General features: G+C 34.5%; 2 protein-coding genes across 4 annotated transcripts; one reads left to right on the top strand and one right to left on the bottom strand.

Annotated features, from left to right (window-relative positions):
- Positions 1-1433: 1433 nt before the first annotated feature.
- LOC132276674 (probable receptor-like protein kinase At5g24010) lies at positions 1434-3171 on the bottom strand. The gene has a single exon (XM_059778225.1). The coding sequence runs from the start codon at positions 3109-3111 to the stop codon at positions 1687-1689; it is 1425 nt and encodes a 474-aa protein (XP_059634208.1). The 5' UTR covers positions 3112-3171; the 3' UTR covers positions 1434-1686.
- A 3622-nt stretch (positions 3172-6793) lies between these two features.
- On the top strand, positions 6794-22166 carry LOC132276673 (uncharacterized). Of its 3 annotated transcripts, XM_059778222.1 has the most exons (15): positions 6794-7149; positions 7277-7356; positions 9846-9940; positions 10836-10996; positions 11363-11514; positions 12601-12719; positions 13675-13838; positions 14024-14098; positions 15622-15693; positions 17741-17878; positions 18698-18853; positions 20947-20999; positions 21163-21341; positions 21541-21636; positions 21826-22166. In XM_059778222.1, exons 1-14 carry the CDS (start codon positions 7062-7064, stop codon positions 21599-21601), a joined length of 1593 nt encoding a protein of 530 aa, XP_059634205.1. In that variant the 5' UTR covers positions 6794-7061; the 3' UTR covers positions 21602-21636; positions 21826-22166. The 3 variants fall into 3 exon arrangements, with proteins under 3 accessions (XP_059634205.1, XP_059634206.1, XP_059634207.1); XM_059778223.1 differs by lacking the exon at positions 9846-9940; XM_059778224.1 differs by lacking the exons at positions 6794-7149; positions 7277-7356 and adding an exon at positions 8901-9727.
- The last annotated feature ends 620 nt before the right edge of the window (positions 22167-22786 follow it).

Below are 22786 nucleotides of genomic sequence, written 5' to 3'. Positions count from 1 at the left end.
TGCTAAGAATAAATAATGGACTATTGATCAACGGAAAAGTATCAAACCGCATACATTAAACTGAACAACCAAATATAGTATCAGACGAGAAAACAAAGACGACAAATCACAATTTTAAAATTTCAAATAATTGGCTGTTGAATTGCTAATTCTCTAATACGGATCAAAGGTAATAGCCATCAAAACCATACTTACACATTAAACAAAACAACCAATATCATTATCATGCAATAAATCAAAGCTGATGATAAAATCACAATTTCAAAATGAGTAGTTTTGAAATTATGATAAGGATGACAAGAAAAAAAATAGGGAGAGAAAATCTGAAAAGGATGAACAATAATTTAGGTACAGAGAGAGCAAGTGTAACAAAATCTAACAAAACATTGAGAAGCAGAGAAAAAAACCTAACCTTTGGTTCAGTTTGGAAAAATATCTACATATATCTGGGTTCAATTTTTTAACACATTGAATCACCGAGTCTGGACAACTTATATATATATAAATACCTAACCGCCCAAACCATCTTATAACTCCACGAGATAAAGTCACTATCACATATAATGAAGAGCCGCAATCGATGTTTCTCTCTTTTGAATTCCCAACCCCGCCCCCCTCCCCCTCCCCCTCCCCCTGTGTGTAAAATAAAAGGCGGGGCACGGAAGATGGGTTGCCTCGCTGTCTGGCTCCTTTTCTACTCATCACCCACCCCTCTGTTTCCCTTTCCCCCTTCCCCATGCTGGACCAAAACGCTTGTGCTTCCACTAATTCCCAATCATTGCTCTATGCGACCCTCTTGGAGTTTCATTCAATCTAAATGTGGTTTCTCTATCTCCCCCTTATAGATTTGTCAAACCTATCGCTTGGGCTTCACACCACTGGAAACACATAAGGCTTAACAATTCCATCTTCAGAATAGCACTTCATTCTTGCCTCCACATTTGGAGGGAACGCAAAATTTCTTCTCAAACAATGCAATGCAAATTGAAAAATATTGTATAGCCATTACAAAACCTGATAAATTGTAACCTAAATCTTTCTCAATCCAAAATCCAAATTTTGCAATACTGCATCAATTCGTAATGTTAGTTTGCAACACCATACTCCCTCCTAAAATCCAATTTCATCGCACTCTTTTTAGCAAACTAACAAAAAAAAACCACATTGATTTCTAATTAGATTATCAGGAATAAGCCTTCACGAGCCAAAAGTTGCGATACTTAAATGAATGTATTGATTCAACTGAGAGGAATTCACCCATCAAATCAGCATGCTCTATTAGTCAGCCATATGCAGAATTATATAATAGCATGTTCGGTTCAATCATGTAATACCCAATCAAACTATAACAAGACAGACAAAAGCAATGATAATCCGATGCCCTGATTTCTAAAATGAATGCAAATATTCAACTCACATAACTACTCTAGTACTTCAGCATTAATAGAAATGTATATTAACAACCGGGGAAGGGGAAAGATGCAGGACAGTATTTGTGGATCAAACTAAAATCCAACAGTAAAACTTACGATAGGTGAAAAATATAGTTTCCAATCTTCTTTAGAGGCTTGAAATACATAGTAATCATGATCATCAATCACACATACTACAAAAGGCTACAACGCATCCTTCCTCTGATGACGCTCAACTTATATCTTACAAGAAGCCATTAATACTTCAGAAGTATCACACTTTACCTAATGACAGTTGATTCCCATTCTTCAAATTTACTTTGGAGAGATCAACAGGTAATGGCGACCATGCCACAGAATCTTTAACCCCAATCATTCTCCTTCGCATGACCACGGATGCAGCTAGCACCAAACACATGCCAGCAATCAAAGGCACTAAAACCCCAATATTTCTTCTAGGCCGACTCTTCAGTATTGACTCTGCTGAGACCTCTCCATCAAGACTGCCCTTCAAATTATTCATCTTCATGATCTCAACCCCATTGAGAATAGCATCAACACTATGTGACATGCTCTCATTAGAAGGTCCCACACTTACTGATAAAATCCCAGAGCTTTCACCATGAACCACAAAATCAGCATAGAAAGGAGAAGCCAGCATTTGGTTCGTTTGGTAGGTGAGATCCAAATTTTCAACAACCAATTTCCCATTCACATAAACATTAAAATACAGCAGACCAAGTGAAATGCTAGCAATATCACAGAAATGTAATCGAACAAGATACTTATAACCCTCTATCACAGGAAACGACCATGTAATATTCAAGTCCGGAATCGAATCATTCAAACTCTGAATCAATCGTGCACTATTGTAAACATTATCTGGCCCAACTTCACGACTTGCCCCCCCCATTTGGTACTTTATCCGACCACTAAAGTAAACTTTGTTTGACCCATCACTAAATTTCAAGAACTCATCATCAGGAACCCAAGTCCTCCACAAGGAATCATTAAATGGGGTCACTTTGGGACCACCCACATTAACCCTGTGTACGGTTTCAAATGAATTCTTCATCAGCCCATTAATTTTCTCAATTTTCTCAGAACCCACAAACTGTGCAACATCGGCAATCAAATCTTTTGGTGCAGAAATCACTTCAATCGCATTGACAAACGCAATTTTCGATCTTTTTGATGGCAAAAACTTAATTTCAAGCTTTTCACTATCAACCCAAATCATATAGTCCTTAATTATAGGGTTTGGCGTGTTCTCAACAGTAAAATTATTCAATAGCACGTACCCATTAACCAAAACATGAAATTGAGACCTACATAATTCGAAATTCGACGAATGGAATCGGTGAAAATGAACACGTACCAAGTGGGTTCCTTTGTCTCTGATCTCAAACACGTACTTTGAAGGCCTTGTGAAAACCCTAGCTGTGTGGTAAATTGGGGACGAATTCGGAAGTGGATTCCAGTCCCTGTGTGAGATCGTTCGAGCTGCGGAGAGAAAGTGTGAGCCTGAATCGGACGAATCGCCGGCGAAACGGCGGTTGTCGACGTCAACGGTGGTGGATTCAGTTGAGCCACAGTCGATGAGGTAGTGGTCGATCGGAGAGAAGGAGGCCGCGATTGCGAGGTTGATGAGAGAGAGAGTCAAATAGAGAGAGAAACTAAATTTCATGCGTCTCTCCATTTGTGAGAGATTGAAGGTGCGAGAATCAAAGTTGGGTTTAGGATTCACATTTAAACGAAGAGGAAATCTCTGCGTGTGGTGTGGGTGTGAATTGTACGCGTTTGGCCCCCACAAACTTTTTCGCACGCGCTTCGCCGTTGACTACAGTTGGAGTCTTGGAGGATATTTAGACAAAATGTCAAAAACCAAATTCATTTTTCATTAACCAAATTCAATTTTGACGGGGTGGGCAAAGTTTGGCACGACTCACCAAAATGACTAGGATACAATACAAGTTAAACGGATTTAGATTGACCTTAAACGTGTTCGGATTGTAAACGGGTTGATACGATTAACCCGTTTAGTTAATCGTATCGTACTTAGGTTAAGGGGTTCGACTTGTTTATACCCGTTTAACTATTCTTCTCATAAGCAAATTTATATTTAAGTTCAAAAATAACTATCTAAACTTGTATCTTATAATTTATTTTTAGTAATTTGGTTGGATTGAAACTTATATTTTTTCAGTATTTAATGTTTGATCGAGTATTATTAATAATTTAAATAATGAAATATTTGATTTTATTAAACAGGTCATTAAACGGGTTATAAGCGTAATTCGTTTAATAAACATGTCGGGTTAGTGTCGAAAGTTCCTGACACGATTATTAAATGGGTTGTGTTCGGATTGAGCTATTTAACAGAATACCTTTAAATAGACACGATACGATTATAACTCGGAAATACGAATTGTCACCCCTAAATTTTGAATCAAATTAAATAAGATAAATTATACTTACATCCCATCAAATTTGAATAAATTGGTATTAATTTGCTTTCTTTTGAACTCATTAGTTGGTTGGAAGATAATTTTAAATGTAAAAAGACAGTAATACTTTTATCCTATTATAATAATATATTATATTACAAATATTTATTAATTTAGAATTTTAGGGGTGGTCATTATAATTTATTCTTTTGTCATTTCATACTATGGTAAGAAAATTTTGTCATTTTATGACATTTAAGTCAATATTGCCACTACTAGAAAAGTGAGCACATCGTCAAATTAAAGCATCCTTAGTAGTATGTTAAAATATTATTTTGTATAAAATATACACGATCACGTATGATGTACAATTTTTTTTTTTCTATGTCAAAAAGTCTTTAATGTGTAAAATTATTATATATTTTACATAACCTTTTTACATAGCCACATTAACTTATTTTCTTTCTCCTCCCATTTTCTCATTTTATTACCAAATCAAACATATATTAAGTAGATTATAAAAGTTATGTGGGGTCCTGACATGACACGTAATTAGTTATTATTGGAGGATATATTTTTACACAAACGGTATAAAAATTTGTTAGAAATAAAAATAAATAATCTTCTTTTTTTTTTTTTTTTTGTGTAAATCCATGATGACACAACAATTTTACACAATATATATATATATATATATATATATATATATATATATAACAGTTATAGGAAGTCAAAATAATAAATGCTAAATAAATATTACTTGTAAAATTTAATAAAACAATATTCATAAATTTTGAACATTTTTATAGAATAACCTGACAGAATATGTGTATGACAACAACACTAAAAGAAGTTATTTGGTGTTTTTATTATTCTCATATTTGTTAGTAATATTATTATTTGGTTTATAACTTATAAGTTTGATTTGTTCTTCAATTGAGTCTTTAACGGTTCATTAGTTATTTATTTTTCATAAATAATTTAATGTTCTCAAAAAAGAGATATGGGTTAAAATCGTTTGGTGGTAATAATCAATTTTAAGCTATTTTAGGAGTACTAAGCTCTTAATTTTATGATTGTTAAATTTTACCCCTATAATTGTTTTTGGTTTTGATATTTTAATTTTTCATTTCTTTGAAGTTAGAAATTATTTATTTTAAATAATTGTAATTTGTAACAGACAAATAAATGAAAATAATAATAAAGGGTTGAGTGCAGAAAACACTCCTATAGTATATTCATCACACCCCTCATGTGCAGAAAATACTTTAAAATTTCAATTTTGTGCAAATAAGTCCCTAACACATTTAAGTTATAACTTGACTAAATTGCTCTTACATACACATTTTACATATTATTTAAAAATGCATCATTTTATGAAATGACGAAAATTGTCATTTAGTATATGAAATGTGTGATACGCACTATAAGCATATTATAAGGATATTTTCTGCACTTTATAAATTATTGTTGTTTTCAATCTTTTGATCTTAATGGTTAGATTTAATTGAAAACGTAGTTTTATTATGATTTGATTTGAATACCCATTTGCTTCTATGTAAAGAATTATATATATATATATATATATATATATATATATATATATTTGTGAAAATTTATTGCAGATTATAAAGTTTTTAAAATTAAATGTATATTGTTTATATATAATGAATAAGTATATTTAATTATATACTTAATGAAAGCTCATAACTATATTAAAATTTAATTGAGAATAATTTTTGTATATATAATTATAAAAGGATTTAAAATTTTCATGGATATGATATATTGCACATTAATATGATAATTGTGACAACAATACACTATTATCGGAATATATAAAGATATATATATATATATTGAAAAGGCGAGAGAAAATTTTGAAAGGCGGGTTAAATGGTAAAATAAATAGGGTTAAGTGCAAAAAATTCCCCTCTACTATCAATATAGTGTAAAACAGTTATTGTGTGGTATAAAAAAAACCCTATACAATCAATTTGGTGCAATTACCCTTTATTCGCATAAAAAGATATTAATACCCTCTCTAATATAAATTAAAGGGTTAAGTGCAAAAAAATAAACATGATATATAGCGTTTGTGAATAAATAGTCCATACTTTTTAAAAATGTGCATTTTAAATTCAAAAAAAGATGCAAATAAGCCCCTCTAACCACTTTTTGATCAAAGTTGACATAAAATAAATTCAAAACCCTATTTTGCCCTTTTATTTTTCTATGCTACCCTTCTCTCCTAGACTCCTACGCTCCACCACCATCCTCACTACCACCACCACTACGTTTATTCAGCCCATTCAATTCAACCCCATAGCCAAAGTTCAACATCAATCTGTTGAGTTAACTCAATGTGTCATCAAACAAAGCCACATCACAAACCCTATATGAATGGAGTTAACTCATCGTGTCATTAAAAAAAAAAAAAAGGGAAAAAAGAAAAGAATAAATTATCTAAAATGGTAATTTTACATTGCCTAATTTTTTTTTAATATTATTTCATTTATATTAGAGAGGGTATTAATGTATTTTTTATGCAAACAAGGAGTAATTGCACCAAATTGATAGTATATGGGGTTTTATACCACATAGAGACTGTTTTGCATTATATCGACAGTAGAGGGTTTTTTTTTGTTGCACTTAACCAAGGGCAAAATAGGGTTTTTGAATTTATTTTATGTCAATCTTGAAAAAAAAGTTATCAAAGGGGCTTATTTTTACCTTTTTAAAATTTTATGAACTGAAATGTACATTTTTAAAAAGTAAAGACTATTTTTGCACAAATCCTATATATCAAAAGTTTTTTTTTTTACACTTAACCTAAATAAGTATTACGACGTTACTTTATGCAAGATTTTTTTTTATTAGGAAGTGTTTTGGCACAATTTTTAAAAATTAAGTACGGAGTATATTTTTAGAACACTTTTTCAAGTTGAAAGTTAGGTTTTTGTGCTGGTCTCGCAGACTGCCTGATCGACGTCGACCCACTCACATGGTGATGTCTACGCGTATAGAATGTTCCTGAGTGGATCGGCCTGGCCGAATCGGCCTGTCCTGCCAAAACGTCGAAACAGAGTTCATCATGAAAGGCGGCTCTGTGCCTCTGTATATGGGTTTTTGTCTAAATAACTTCTCGATTAGGGTTTAGTGAATTCATTCATGATTTCAATCGATCCATCAAACATTAGAGATGTCAAAGGCCTCTATAGAGCGACCTCAGATGATCGGATATGGCGATCGCACCACAAATCTCTCTCGCACTTTCAAGTACTTACTGGGTTAGTTTTCTATATCACTTTCAGCATTTTCTCCTCCCTCTCTCTCTCTAAAACTCTCACTCTTTCTATCTCTTTCCATATATACATGTATGTAAACTTGTGTAATGTATATGTTTTGGGAATATAGCTACGCAGTTCCTGTCAAGGGGTATTCCATTCATATTCAATTCATGGATCGTCAGACACCTCACTGAAGAAGACTACGCGGTAACCATTCTTATTGATATTATTGTTGCTGATATACTTTCTCAGCCATTTTTTAGTTTTTGCTATTAAATTAGACTCATTAGTCCATATTATAACGAAATTTATTTTTATCGGGGGTGTTCAGCAATGCTATTTTTTCCCTTTAAAAGAGGATTGTTATAAACTATTATTGATGCTTGTGAACAGAGTTTTTGAGTTGTTAATTCCCCTTTTTTATGATTTTTGTTACTTATTATGTGTGTACATCAGAATTGTGTGTGTGTGTGTTGTTTTGGGGGGTGCAACTTTTGTGCACATTTTTTTTTTTTTGATAAGTAAGATTTTATTAAAAACCCTAAAAAAGGGGAGCGAAACAAACAAAAAGAGCACAAGGGCCAAAGGGCGCCTTAGACCTTCAGAGAGGCCAAAAAAATAATAATTTCCTCCATAGATCTATAATCTCTCCCTGAAACCCAACAAAAAAGAGTAGAAATAATAGAGAACTTAAGCATAGAAACGGACTTCTTTTTTCTCGTCAAAATATCTCCTATTTCTCTCAAGCCAAATACACCACCAGATACAAAACGGTGTAGCCCTCCAAGCATCCCTAATGCCAGCCCCAACAGAGACGCCTCTCCAAGCCTCAATCAACCCTCTAGAGGAAAAAGGCATGGCCCAATGAACCCCAAATAAACGAAGCATCAAATCCCAACAATCTCTGGCCATGCTGCAATGTAAAAGGAGGTGATCAACAAACTCCTCATTACACAAACACATGTAACAGTGTTTGACCACCACCTGATTCCTCCTCCTCAGATTATCCTGGGTTAAAATCTTACCCAGAACAGAGGTCCAAGCAAAAAAGGCGACCGTGCGGGGAGCCTTGGACCGCCAAATAGACTTCCAAGGGAAGGGATCTCTATGACCAACCGAAAGGCATCTGAAAAAGGACCTAACCTCAAAACGGCCATGCGAGGTAGGAATCCAGAACCACCAATCCGATCCCCCAAAAGAAATCACCCGGCTATACAACAGCTCTAGAAAACGAGAAACATCCTCGATCTCCCAATCCTGAGAATGTCTCCTGAAACGAACATCCCAAGAAAGTCTCCCGTTATCAAGATGATAACAGTCAACAACCATGGCCTGTCGATGAAAAGCAATACTATAGAGCGAGGGAACGCGAGAGCAAGAAGGAGATCCCCACACCAGAGATCCATCCAAAAACTGATCCTCCTTCCATCTTTAATACGAAATAGAACATGCTTGCAGAAATCATCCCAACCCTTCCGAATGAAATGCCAAACTCCCACCCCCCTTGGACCACGCATCTCCAGGGAGCACCACCCACCACGACTTTCCCCAAATTAGCTAGCAATAACTTTCCTCCATAACCAATGCCTCTCGATCCCAAACCTCCAGAGCCATTTACCAAGAAGAGCCTTATTAAAAGGCAACAACCTCCAAAACCCTAAGCCTCCGAACCGAATTGGACGACACACTTGTTCCTATCGAACCAAGTGAAATTTGAACTCTTCACCTTCCCCCCCCCCCCCCCCCCCAAAGGAAGTTGCACTGCAATCTTTCAATTCTCTCGCCATTGAAGTAGGAATCTGAAACAGAGACAAGAAGTAAGTAGGAAGGCTAGAAAGGGTGCTCTTAATCAGGGTAACCCGACCCCCCTTGGACAAGTACTGCTTTTTCCAACCCGCCAACCTCCTCTCGACTCTGTCCACAACCGGATTCCAGCTCCCCACACATCTCGAAGGGGCACCCAAAGGCAATCCTAAATAAGAAATGGGAAAAGAGCTAGTGCAACATTCAAGGATGTGAGCAAACAACTCAATTTCCGGAACATCCCCAACAGGCACAAGAATACTCTTTTCAACATTAACCTTAAGGCCAGAAACAACTTGAAACCAAATTAGAATGCATCTCAAATACCTCAGCTGGGACACATCCGCATCACAAAACGCAATAGTGTCATCTGCAAACATCAAATGAGAAACCTCCAGTTGACTAGCAACATCCCTGCCCACCTGAAAGCCTCTCAAAAAACCTAGCTCCACAGCCCTCTTTAGAATACATATGGGGAAAATTAAGTATGACTACAATGTATGTCCTAGATAGTTGAGATGTTTATGAGTTATCAGAAAATGTCTGCAATGCAATATACTTTGTTCATTAACCTTGGGCTATCTTTGATTTTTTAAGCTGATGCCTGATAGCTCTGATAGCTCATTGTAATGATTCTACAAGACATGATTAATATTATTTTGTTTTCTTATCTAAGGTTATCATGTTTTAATTAGTTATTGTTATTATTTTTCATTATATGTTGGAGTTCACCCTGTTGAAAGAAGTGGAGGCTTGAAGCTTACTTGTCTTGCACGTAATAAATTTAATTTTCTTTAATATTTCATTTATGTTTGGACTATTTTCTAGTGGTTTCCGAAAATATGTGGTTCAAGCTGTATTCTCACATTTTTCTTGTCCTTTCTCCACTGTAGCTATATGCTGTGCAATTTCATTTGTTTGTCACCTGTGTATTATTTCTTAGCCGAGAGGGTTTCCGGCGAGCATGCATGAGGGTGGACATCAGATGGTACTGCCTCATGCTTATAATGCAATTACTTATTTCCCTTATCTGGTTTATATATATATATATATATATATATATATATATAAGTATTTTCCCTTATTGTTACATTGCTGTTGCAACTGTTTTACTTGTCTGCTTATTTGATTGGTCTTACGGTTTTGCTGTAACTTGTCCTTGCAACTGTCACTTGCACACTCTGTCTCTACGGGGACTTGGACCCTCAACCTCTCACTTTGGAAATTGAGGAGATACCACTAGACTAAAACCCGCGATGCTTCTAAAGTTGTCATTGGACAGGATTTTTGTTTGGGCTTAAAGTTACATCATTGATAGTTTAAAAACATTTGGTCTAAATCCAACTTCAAAAAATAAAAAAACTAAAATTACGATCAATTGTGCTTGTCTAAATCCTTCGACCAATGACTTATTGCTATCTGCCCAGAATGCCCATGCATACTAAGACCTTGTTCACATGGCAAAGAAGGGTTGATTGTAAAGGGATTTTCGTGACTAGTCTTTTCTTTATTTATTTTGTTGAGTTTCCTATAAGCTCGAGTGAGAATATAAATGCACGAGAAGCCGAGGTTGAGACCTCTAGGTTTAAAGTAAGGTAGCTAACTTGTAAAACAGATGTAATATGTAGATCCCTAACCAACTTTAAAATATGGATCTCCTTCTGGATGGATTAACATTCTAACATTTTATTTGTTTTAGAATATATTGAATCTGACTAAATATGGTTTTTGATTTGAATGAAATGAACACTTGGGATTTATCTCTTTGACACGTGGCTAATCAAGGAAACCTCGACATTTTCATTTATAAAATCATATGTTTCGGTATTTTATGTTTGAGTTTGATCTTAAAAGGGCTTCTGTTCTTACTTCTTTTGTTGCAGTGATGATGATTCAACAGGAGTAAATGTAGCAAAGCTTTTGAAGATAGCGTGGATGACTCTCCCATTGGGAATAATTATCACACTTGCAGCATGTGTATTTGTCTTTTGGTGGCAAGACCTAAGTTATTCTAGTCCCTATGCGCAAGCTATCTTGATTAACGGTAATCTTTAATTTATGCTCAACACTCCTTTAATGCTAGTGTAGTACAGGCTAGGTTATTTATATTATTGAAAGATGTATTATTATAAATTTCATTTATGAGCGGCAAAAATAGCTGATGGGGCCATATTGAGTATCAAATGGTGCATCTGCGTGTGTATATATATTGAAATTTTTGGCAATTGTGCCGACATACTTTTGTAAAAACAGCTGGAGTTGGCATGCATCAAATGTCATTGTCTGAGCAAACATACCATGGAGATCTAAACATCATTCATTTGGTGTTAAATGAATGAATGTTCGTTTAATGTTACTATTACTCTATCAAAAAGCTTCATGTTTGATGTTGGTTCATTTATTTTGGCAGGTTTTGCATGTATTGTGGAGCTATTGGCAGAACCCTTCTATATTCTTTCACAGAACTTGCTCCTCCTCAAACTGCGGCTAATGGTTGAAACTGCAGCTACACTTTTTCGCTGTATGACAACCTACATCCTCATTATCAAGCGAACTGACATGGTATGAAGTTCAAGCGGCTTATGTTGCCAAGCTTTGTGGCTTACATTGTTACATCTTTTTGGGTTGTTAAATGAGTTGAGCAACTGGTGGGCAGCTTGATATTGGCTCATCAAGAGAACATTTGGGCTGGCTCATAAGTACGAATGAGCTGAGCTCAAGCTCAGCCTTCAGGCTTGCCAGGAAATCAACCCTAGAGCTCAGGCAGCTTGGCAGGTTCTTTAAGGCCTTCACGTACGCACTTTTAATGGCTTTTTGAGAATTTAGACCTTTTTAGATGGTATTTTGAGGGGGACAAGATGTTACTTTAATCAATACCTTTCGAATTATGTTTTACTTAAAAAATTATAATGCATGCTGACAGCATTTTATTCTATAGAGACAGCTACTTTTTTCTGTTAGACCACGTGTTCGCACTTGTTTGATCATCTGACGTGTATGAGCCGAGCATGAATGTCCTGTAAATTTCCCAAACTGAACTTGAGCTAAAATTAGGTTGAGCTCAAGCATCACATAAGGTGAGTCTAGTCTAGCCGAGCTCAGCAATGCATAGTTGGTTCAGCTCATCTCATTTTCAACCCTAGGTCTTGAATCTTATCTTTTACAATCGACTTGGAAGCTAATCTAGAAACTTGTGATTTCTTAACTTGTCTTTATTGTTACTCTCAAGTTGAATTTGATGATATTTTCATTCTCCCTGACTCTTACTATATTTGGATTTTATTTTGCACTGGAATGAAGTTGGTTCTTGTGTTCTTTTTTGGTAATGAAAATAATTCTTGTTGTTTGATTTCTTCTATTGCTCTACATCTGGAAATTTTTTTTGGCACTGAATTGAAGACAATTTTTCTGTTGTTTGGCCTGCATGATCTTGAAGTCCTCTATTTATATATTCTTTTATCTGGACAACCTTGCAAGCTGTAGATCATGGGCTTGGTATACAACCTTTTTTTTTTTTTTTTTTTCTTTTCTCCCCTTGTAATTCATGCGGAATGGGTATAAGATTTTCTTTTGTTAAATTCTGATGGTTTACAAAAAATATGTCTTAGAGACAGATGCTAATATCAATATCTAAACATGGGCTTGCAGGAGAAAGCGATTGTATTTGCATTAACTCAAACTGCTTATGGAGCTTGCTTGTTCTTTGGTTATTGGGGATACTTTCTTCTTTCTCGTGCATTCCAAAGTTCTGATCTCTTCCCTTTCAGGTATACTTGAGTTTATATTAAATATCATTACCTCCATTGACAAATATACTGTAATTATTACAACAAAAGAACAAGAAAAGAAAAAGCTTTAGTTTACATTAAAATGAAAATATATGTAAAATGTAGTGAAATTACGAAGTCTGTTTCGAATTTCTCATGTTTGAAGGATTCCTAAGATCTTTATCTAGTGTCAATCTTGTTCACTTTTGTGGACACCCAACTTTTTCCCTCTACTGCTGCTTGATTGAGCAAAGCTTCATGAAAAGCTCTGTTCGTCGACCATTTGACAGTGACATAAACTATACAACACTCTTATTCTTTCAGCTAGAAGCCATCACTAACTTCCTAAAACAAACCTTTCCTTAACTATAAATGGTTTTCCATTATGAATTTTAAATTGTTATTTTTTTTATTTTCTTTGTGGGGTCAAACAATAGGATAAAGCTAAACTCCTTGATCTCATTGACCGAATGGGGAGATTAAGGCCTTATTCAATTTTGAGCACTTGGCACCTTCAACTGTCAACTCAACAGAGTCTTGTCCCAACTATTTGGAATCCGTTACATTAACAGTATTCGTTGTTCTGTATCATCTAAGGCCATAACTTCTCTTAAATAACACACAATCATACAGACACATACACACATGTTCATATATTGCTATTGCGGCCATTTCACACGTCTAGTCAACAAGACTTGTCAAAGCCTGTCACAGGGCTGAGTCGCACTTGGGTTGGGCAGGGTGGGATATCTGGATTGTAGTGCTATTTTTTTTACCATTACTTATTTATCATGTTGTTCTCTTAGACACACTTCTAGGAGTTTCTGTTAAATTTTATGCCAAAATTTGCTCATTTGTTTTTTCGATAGCATTATAGCGATGTGCTGTGTTTTTCTTTTTAATCTTTTTTCCATTATTACTAGTTTAAAGTAGTCAATAACATATACTTTTACAGAATAGGATATCTAATGGATTACGATAAGCAGCTGTCAAATATGTGTATGTTGTTTACCCTTCAATCTTTTCGGAAGTTGATTCTTCAAGAAGGAGAAAAGATAGTCCTTGTATGGTTGGATACACCATATAACCAAGCTGTATATGGACTTGTAGACAAGTTAGGTAAGTATTAGTACAAAAATCCCGTGTCATAAATTTAATAATCTTTTTTCTCACAATATCAATTTCAATTGAAATGGATGCAGCTCATTTTGACCTAGAGCTATTTTGATTGAGAAGGATGTAATTACTCTTGCTCTGGACTTCCCTACTTAAATGTTTCTCAGCATATGTCATTCACGTTTCAGGAAGCTTAGTGGTGAGGTTAGTGTTTCTTCCATTTGAAGAGAGCTCATTTGCTACATTTGCAAGGTCCGCATCAGGTTTACTCCTACTTCCTCTTTGTTTTCTAGATAAATTTAGCTCGTAGGAATTCATATATCATCTGTTTGTCTTTCCTTATTTTTACAGTTTTAAATTATTTCATTTCACCTGGCTACATATATTTTTGCAAGTAGATGAACAAAGGTTGCAAACTGGTTACTCAGTCTTTTATGATACCTTAGTTCTTGTGTGTTGATGCTTCTGCATGGATGGTTCGATTCACAATGTGTTGTCAATTTGGTGCTTCTGCACTCACCCTCTGTTTTGCCCATTTTGCACTCTTGATTCTGCCTCCTGGTCTGCTCTACCCTGATATGCGTGTCGTGTGTTGTTTAAGAGGAATTTGTCAACCTAGGGACTATGGTGGAAACTTGTTAGAGGGTAGTGAACTATAATTCAGTTTGATACTGGAACACCATTTTAGTGTCTGGTGACTATATAGCGGAGGAGATTTTGAAAAGTAGATTGCCTGAGAGGGATGAGGAAATATCAGGAGAGGAGGTAGAGATTGACAGCATATGAGAACTCTGCAGGTTCTGTAGATTGCATAGTGTTTACATTCTTGCAACTTTTTCTCTCCCACTCCTGCCTCTAGCTCTGCACTCTATCTCAGTGTGTGGTCCGTTTTCTGGTTAGGAGATGAAATTTGATGTTGGGACTTAGGTAGGTGAACTTGGTAGTGGATGATGATGTTTTTTCTTCATTGTTTGAATTGAGTGATTGTCAAGGGCCATACATAGTATTTGGCGTAGATGGTTAGATTAGAAGGTCATAGAGGACATTCATTATTGGAGTCAGTGATCGAGGGAAAATGAAAGAAAAGAGAAAGTGAGATGTTCAGAGAGGACTGTTGGGTTCATTTTTCGCATATTTTGATTTTTTTAATCAATCAAGCTGAAGTTCTTATGGAAGTTGTCAAAAACAAAAAAGAAGAGAAAAAGGCGAAGTTCTTATGGGTTCTTGATTTTCAGTTCTTTCTTATTTTTCGAACGTGCTTAAAAAACACATACACAATCCATATCCTCTTTTGACCTTGGGGCATCTTTAACCGATTCCCTGCCCAGCGTATTTTGTGCAACCTTATCAACAAATTTTGGGACTATGATCTCTCTCTCTCTCTGTGAAACAACTTTACTTATTCACCCCTTGATGCAACTTTATGATTGGAAGGGACAATAAGTTTTTATTTTATTTTATCGTGTTTATTTGAAGTGTGAACTAGATGACCTATCATGAACTTGGTGCACATTTTTTGTTATCATAAAGGGTGAAGAATTTGTGTCATTTACAGTATTTGTGTTTCTTATAGTTTAATTGCACAGTATCCTGCATGCACATTCGAACTGATGTATTGGAAGGTACTTTGTCTTACTTTAACTGTTCTGTCTTAATGTTTAGCCTTATTATTCTCATGCAAGGGACAAATCCCATTAGTTTGTTCAGTTGATCTTTAGTTATTGGTTCAACTTCATAAAATATGCTTGAATTTCATCAGCACTATAAAATTAATGTTTCTTGGCAGGAGAAAACGCACAGAAAAGCAAGAAGTTAGGAAGAAGTCTAACAGATGCTCTGAAGCTTGTTTTATTAATTGGTAATATTTCCACATAATTCAAGCTTCATGAATTCTTTTTATTTAGTCTCCATTTTAGAGCATAAAATTTCTCTGCACCAAGCTGTATTGTGGTCGTGTTATGTTTCTTAAATGGTAGTAAACCTAGATGATTAGAACTGATTACTAGATAAATGTAAGAAGTCCATGAGATTTCAGAGAATAGCGAGGGATTGATGCTATGATACTGATAGTGTAAAGGTTCTGTAGATAGCGTAGCCATAATGGGTTAAGACATCTAGTGGTTGTTGAATCTTCCATGCCTCCTTGAAATTTATAATTATTGTATGTGTAACATTTTTTCACATTATTGTTTTCAGTCCTCACTATTTTGGAATCATATGCAGGATTACAGTCATAATGTATATGATGCAGATGGCATGGTCAGAGACGGTACCGTATCACCAACTAATCAAGAAATGACCACCATCTTAATTTGTCACTGTTGATAGAAATACCGGAGAGAATTCCCAATTTATGATTTAACTAACAGATGATTCAAACTCCTTTTCATCATTTGTTTATGTAGTAGGGTAGGATAGTCAATGCCGTTTACTTTTTTTCTTTTTTTTGTTGGATCAATACGCGTCTCTGTAACCTTGTAGTTCAATTGAGCTGTCAGTCTTTGCTGGTGGATAAGTTGTAAATTCCCTTGACTATTAGGCTTGCTGGATGGAAATCCAACTATAGAGTCGAAAGCTGCTCCCCTCCAGTAGACATGGATAGAGCCAAGAAAGGCCTAGTGGAGGCTGCTGTACTACTCAACTTTACGGAAAAAATCCCAATTCTGCGCCCACAAAATTCGAAAACAAATATATTTTAAAACCCCCCATGCCCATTACAGTTTATATTCATTTAAAACTCAGACCCATGACCCAAATCTAATATTAACCCCTAAATAACTTTCTCGATGAGGCTAGTGAAGTAATAAGGATGATTGGTGTTTGTTATTATGTGGTTCTCCTTCCGGAAAATCTAAAGTCACCCCATCTAGAGTACATTCCTGACTCCGTCATTACTGCTAGAGCTGGACTATGTCTCCATCTATTGTGAGTTATGAATGGGAAATTCATTTCCCATGAAAACACTATTCCTGCTCAAAACTTTTTTCATTTTACTTGTTAGTTCCCAGTCGGGGTCCCTGTGGCTTTATAGAAAAATTCTGAAGTGTTAGTATGTGTAGGAAACAATGTTTACTCATAAATTATCAAAAGCATGAAACGTATGAACAAACTTTAGCCCACATGAATATTGTGGATGTTGGTTGAGCTTGGGCTAGCGCCCGATTTCGTTGTTGAAGGGTTGAATTCCAGGTTGAACTACCCATACAATTCCTTTAATTGTTAGTCACTTAAAAGGTCAGAAATATTAAACACCCACTAAAGCGATGGAAGTGGAGGTGTACAATTTACTATGTATCCTATAATGAAGAAGTTCTAATGAATGTTTTCTTTTAATCTATCATCTAGTATTATTTCTAAGTCAAATATTCTTTATTTTCCTACAATTTAACTAAAATTATTCTGCCTTTCAGTCATTAGCTTTATTCAGCCAACCAACACTCCAACAGGTTCCTTTATTTTATTGTTTGAATTTTGTTCGTTGAATACCACAAGTTAAGGCTGTATCACCTGATGATCTTTGGTAGCAGATGGCCAGATGCATATTATGCGGGGCATGTGTTAGTGACTGACCAGATACATCAAAACATTTTTGAGAATTTGCATATATTAGCTTATATTGCAATAGGAAATATGAATTAAGATAGAGAGAAATGACAAACATGTTTCCTATTGGTGATCCTAGTAAATTGAGTAAGGCTTTCATGAGTTTAGTTGTAAAATAGTAATGTCTATAGTCTGGACACATAATAATCCTTTGTCATATTTATGCTTTTAATTTTATTCTAGACAGTGCAAAATCATGACCTTGAATAGCAAATTCATCTTTAAGAGTCCCTTCTAATTGTATAATTTGCCTCAATTACTACCTCTATACTTGGTTTCAAGTTTTGATTATATACTTGTAGGTCTTGTAGTTATGGCATTTGGCCCGAGCTATTCTTACTCTCTCATCAGATTGTTGTATGGTCGAAAATGGAGTGATGGAGAAGCGTCCACAGCCCTCCGGTGTTATTGCGTTTATGTGATTGCTTTGGCAATGAATGGTTAGCATCTTATACCATCCATCTAATTATTAATGTCTACCTGAATATTGAATATTGATTTCTTATCAGAAACACTAGAAAGTAAAATTTATATATGTGAAACTGCTCCTTTTGACCACCTCTGTAATTGTCTTCTTTTGTTTTTTAGCCTTCTATGTTTTTCTTGGTTATATTATGGAATTAATTTTTGTGTATAATGGGAAACACCATATTGCGATCTGCAAGTGCTTTGCAGTACCTGTCTCGTTTTTATAATATTTTAGCACCCACTTAAGTGCATCCATCAATAGACTGAGAGATTGTTAAACATGTAGAGTATCCATCAAAGTTACTTTAGAACTGACTCAAGTGCATCAATAGACTGGAATTGCAAATAGTCCTGAGAAGCAGTAGTAGTTGTTGTAGTAGTAAGGGAAGGCTCCGATACTGTTGATGGAATTTTCCTTTTCTTTGTTAGATGCAACTAATTCATTCAATTTCAATTGGAATGTTCAAATAAGCCTTCCTTTTTGGGTAAAACACCATTTCCATGAATTTCCTCAGGACGTCAAACAAGCCTGCATAATACTCCACAAAAATTTGAGGTTGATCACTGATTGTGTCCCCTTACAAGCTGGGGCTATTTTCAATGTGTTGGAGTTGGTTTATCTTTAATTATAACTTTTCTTTTTTTGTTCAGTCTTTTTATAATTAATCTTTTACCATATTTGAATTCCTTCAGGCAAGTGGAATTATTGTGATAAAGAAAAGTATTTTAAATGCATGCCTTTATATAATGTTAAAAGAAACTGAAATTTTTTCCTTTTGATTTTGCATCAGGAACATCGGAAGCATTTCTGCATGCAGTTGCAACAGAGAACCAACTCAAGCGTTCAAACGATTCCCTGCTTGTATTCTCATTAATTTACATAGTACTGAATGTCTTATTAATACGATCAGCTGGTGCAGTTGGGCTAATCGTTGCGAATTCCTTGAGTATCCTTTTACCTTTTCCTAGACAATGCCTGTTTTAATTTTTTATTTTTTGGTTTCTATGATAGCATGGCGAAATCCTTTTCATTTGCTTGATCTTTGCATTGAGCATCATTATACTTGCATCATGGTATAGAACAATTTTTCTTTTCCAATTAATTTCCAATTATCCTTTTACCTTTTCCTAGACAACGCCTATTTTAATTTTTTATTTTTTGGTTTCTATGATAGCATGGTGAAATCCTTTTCATTTGCTTGATCTTTGCATTGAGCATCATTATACTTGCATCATGGTATAGAACAATTTTTCTTTTCCAATTAATTTCCAATAGAATTGCTTGATCATCTGACTCAAGTCAGCTTTTCATTATGAACATGAGTAGGTTATAATATGTTTAGGGTTGGTACAAATGTTTGGTTGATCAATATAGGAGGATTTTGGAGACGAATAGGCAACAACTAAGCAGATAACACGGTCTTTCTTTAGTTAAAATTTTAAGTTAAATTTTTTTGAAATATGCAGAAGTTGGTTAGGGAATAAGCAAGACAATCTGTGGCCCATAAGATCTCCTAAAAAGCATGCACTGTATGTCACGTTACTAATGGACAGCATAATAACAGCACCATGCTTCTTCAAGTATATCTTTGTTGCAAAGGCAAAACTACAGTTAGTGAAGGCACCTTTTAAATTTTCAGTGTCATTCTATGGATAGAGGGAGCTATGTAATCCTTATATGGTGAATATATGTCAGGAGAAGGACATTATTTCAACCATTATTTGCTTTTGATAATTTATTCTCAGCAATAGAGGTGCTTTATGTTGTGTGATTAAAATTATTATTATCATCGCGCAAGAAGCCATTGATATTATGAAGTCCTAAATGTTGTTCCTTAATTCCCTAAGGCTTCATTTGGATTCAGGGAATTGGAAGGAAAAGAAATGGATGGTTAGCATAATTTTTTTTTTTTGGTTTAAAAATGGGGAAGGAGAAGGAAAAAATAAAAATAAAAAAGAGGGATAAAGAGGGATTGCTTAACCTCTCTAACAGTGTCTTCATTATCCTCTCACAAGTGGGAGGATTTAGAGAGAGATCGTTAGTCTTTTAATGAAACGTTCACAATACTGATAGTACCCTTAAAATTATAAAAAATAAGAACAACTTTTAGTTTTAGGACATTTTTTATATATCTTTCGTACTGGTTTATTTAATACATCTTGAGCGGCCACCAGAGAGCATGGCTTGCAACAGCAAAAAGGTATTGATCTTTTGAACTATTAGTTTTGAGGGTATTTTTTAATGCATAAATCTTCTACTTTCTTTTCTAAATGCAAAAGGGTGTGATAGTGAATTGAACAAGATGGTTTCATCTCTTTTCTCTTCTTCACCTTTTCCAAACAAGAGTAGAGGTTTTTTTTTTTTTTTTTTTTTGACAAGTAAGAAACAACAAGAGTAGAGGTTATTACTATCCTTTCCTTCAAAACTTATCCAAAACAAAAGTAGACGATGGAGTTATCCTTTCTTTTCTTTCGTAACTAATGTTATCCTTTTTTTTTTTTTTACTCCATCCACCTTATCCTAGCGAAGCGAAGCCTAAATGTATAAAATTGTTTTTTTCTTTATTGAATTATCATTCATGGTGATTTTTCTTTTAATCTGGGCTTCTTAACTTTTCTACAAATATTAAAAGTAATTAGTAGTTACAGGCATCCACAAGAATGCACGTAATCGTTTTATAGAAATATTAAATTGTTTTTTCTTTTTTGCACAATTTATCGAATTATCATTCATGGTGATTTTTCCTTTAATCCTAGGCTTCTAGCTTTTCTACAAATATCAAAACTAATTAGTAATTACACGCGTCCACAAGAATGCAAACATACTCGTTTTATAGAAATTCTTGCAATTGCTGAAACAGTAAAATTAGTTTAGCTAATTTTTATAATGGCAGTGTCTTACTGGGTGTGTGTGTGTGTGAATGATTTGGCAGCTGTACATGTATGTGTTTAATTATGGTATGTTTCAAACTTTTAGTCAATGCAGTTTTTCTTTGCTGAGATCAAAGTTGTGGTCTATGGTTTCTTGACTGCCATAAAGATATGACTTCTAGGATTATTTACTCAGCAGTTTTCATCAAGAACTATTTTCAGGTATATCTTTAGAGTTTAGACTTTAGCCTGTGAAAATTATTTTACCTTACATTTGCGATAGCCATATTTTGTTCTTGACCTTGGTGGATTTTCACATATTCTAGAGTTTAAATATTGAATGTCTTAGATGCAGATTTTAACATTGTGCTTTGCCTCTCCACAGGATTCTTCCTCATTTTCGTTTCGCAACTGCTTGCCTTCAGGCTGGATAGCTCTTCTATTTTCAAGTGTAGCCACTCTCATCTCTGAGAAAATATTTCTGGATCCGGATAACTTCTGGCCAACTTTTTTCATTCACTTCTCCATTGGATTGACTTGCTTCTGTGTAGCATCCTTTGTCATGTAAGTATTGATTAATGCCGTTATCTCTGTTAAAAGGCTGTAAACATTTCTGGAAGCTGATTTGCTGTTTATTTAAGCTTTATCATTAAATATTTAACATTTTAAGCTGTATCTTTTTAAATGTTTAGCATTGTACTTCTGATAGATTCAATAAATGGCAAGTACGCACATGATAATAATTTTCTATCTTCATCCGTAGCTACCGCAAGGAAAGGTCCTTTATCAACAATATTATATGTTTTCATGACCATGCTGACTGAGAAAGAACAGAGAATTTTTTTGCACACAATTGCAGGTAATCTTACATCCATTGTTATGTATGTTAATATTGCCTTTTGATGCAAAGCTAAAACAAGAAGATGAGAGGTATTTAGGCCATTTAGTAGGAACATTATTCAGGTGTATTCATTGATCATTTTATTAATCTTGATAAATAATCAAGCAGTGTATGACTTTTTTATACAAATATTTGTTCTGTTTTCAGGAATCCATTTCACGGTTTCGCTCCATCTTGGCACTGGCTTCTTGGCCTTAAGCTGCACTCTGTTGCAGTTTTGTGAGAGAATTCCGAGCCAGAAACTCTCTCTTGATTTGTAATTGCACACTGTTGCATTTGAAAAGAAACTATAGGTTGTGAAAAGGCGAAAGGCAAACTTGCGCTTCTCTCCTTCTTTCTTTTCTCAGAAAGGATTATTATTATTATTATTATTTTTTTGTCAAAAGTAAAATAGCAAAACTATTACTACATTTTTTTCCCCAGTAAATAACAGTGTAACTCACTGTATGATAAATACAATGTTTATGTCAATTGACTTTTTGGATTCCCATTTCTGTACTCGGTACCCCTCACGTGACCATGTCTTTACATGCCCAGATGAAGGGATTGAAGCCCTCAGGTGTACTCTCTCTTGTGGTTACAGATTCTTGCATCTGTTTGAGTTGATTTAAGGCTCCGCTTTTTTTTTTATGTAAAATATTTTCAGAAAATATTATTTAATTTTTAATTTTTATTTTTTATGTTTGGTTGTCATAAAATATTTACGAAGAAAAAAATATGAAAATTTAACAAAATTAACTTATTCATTTATTTTTGATAAATTATTTTACACGATTTAAACATTTGTCAAATACCGAAAAAGGAAAATCTTTTTCAAAAAATATATTTTACCATTAATTCTTAACCAACCCAATGACTATCTTCCTTTGCCTGGAATAAAGTAAGAGCATAGGTAAGGATTTATATATATATATATATATAATCAAAAATTGTTGTCTAATGGTACCTTTTTTTTTATAATCACATGTTTTCGATACCAAGAGGTTGTTTCCCTTTTTAGAATATGAAATAGCAATATTGATATAAAAAGCTGTAATATATTATCTGCTCCTCAATATTTCCAATTGGGGATTTGATATCGACAAGAAGGGTATTTCAAAGTTTCTAT

The sequence above is a fragment of the Cornus florida genome, unplaced genomic scaffold (genome assembly GCF_030987335.1).
Source record: "Cornus florida cultivar Cherokee Brave unplaced genomic scaffold, ASM3098733v1 CherokeeBrave_3.0.0_Hap2_Chr10, whole genome shotgun sequence".
Classification (NCBI taxonomy): domain Eukaryota; kingdom Viridiplantae; phylum Streptophyta; class Magnoliopsida; order Cornales; family Cornaceae; genus Cornus; species Cornus florida.
Note: the sequence above shows the minus strand (reverse complement) of the source record. Positions and strands in the feature narration are given on the sequence as shown.

Excerpts from the sequence above, each read along its gene's own strand:
- LOC132276674 (XM_059778225.1), bottom strand. The coding sequence starts at position 3,111 with ATGGAGAGACGCATGAAATTTAGTTTCTCTCTCTATTTGACTCTCTCT.
- LOC132276673 (XM_059778222.1), top strand. The coding sequence starts at position 7,062 with ATGTCAAAGGCCTCTATAGAGCGACCTCAGATGATCGGATATGGCGAT. Across the intron at positions 7,357-9,845 it reads TCACTGAAGAAGACTACGCG|CTATATGCTGTGCAATTTCA; the intron begins GTAACCATTCTT and ends TCTCCACTGTAG. Across the intron at positions 17,879-18,697 it reads GATTGCTTTGGCAATGAATG|GAACATCGGAAGCATTTCTG; the intron begins GTTAGCATCTTA and ends ATTTTGCATCAG.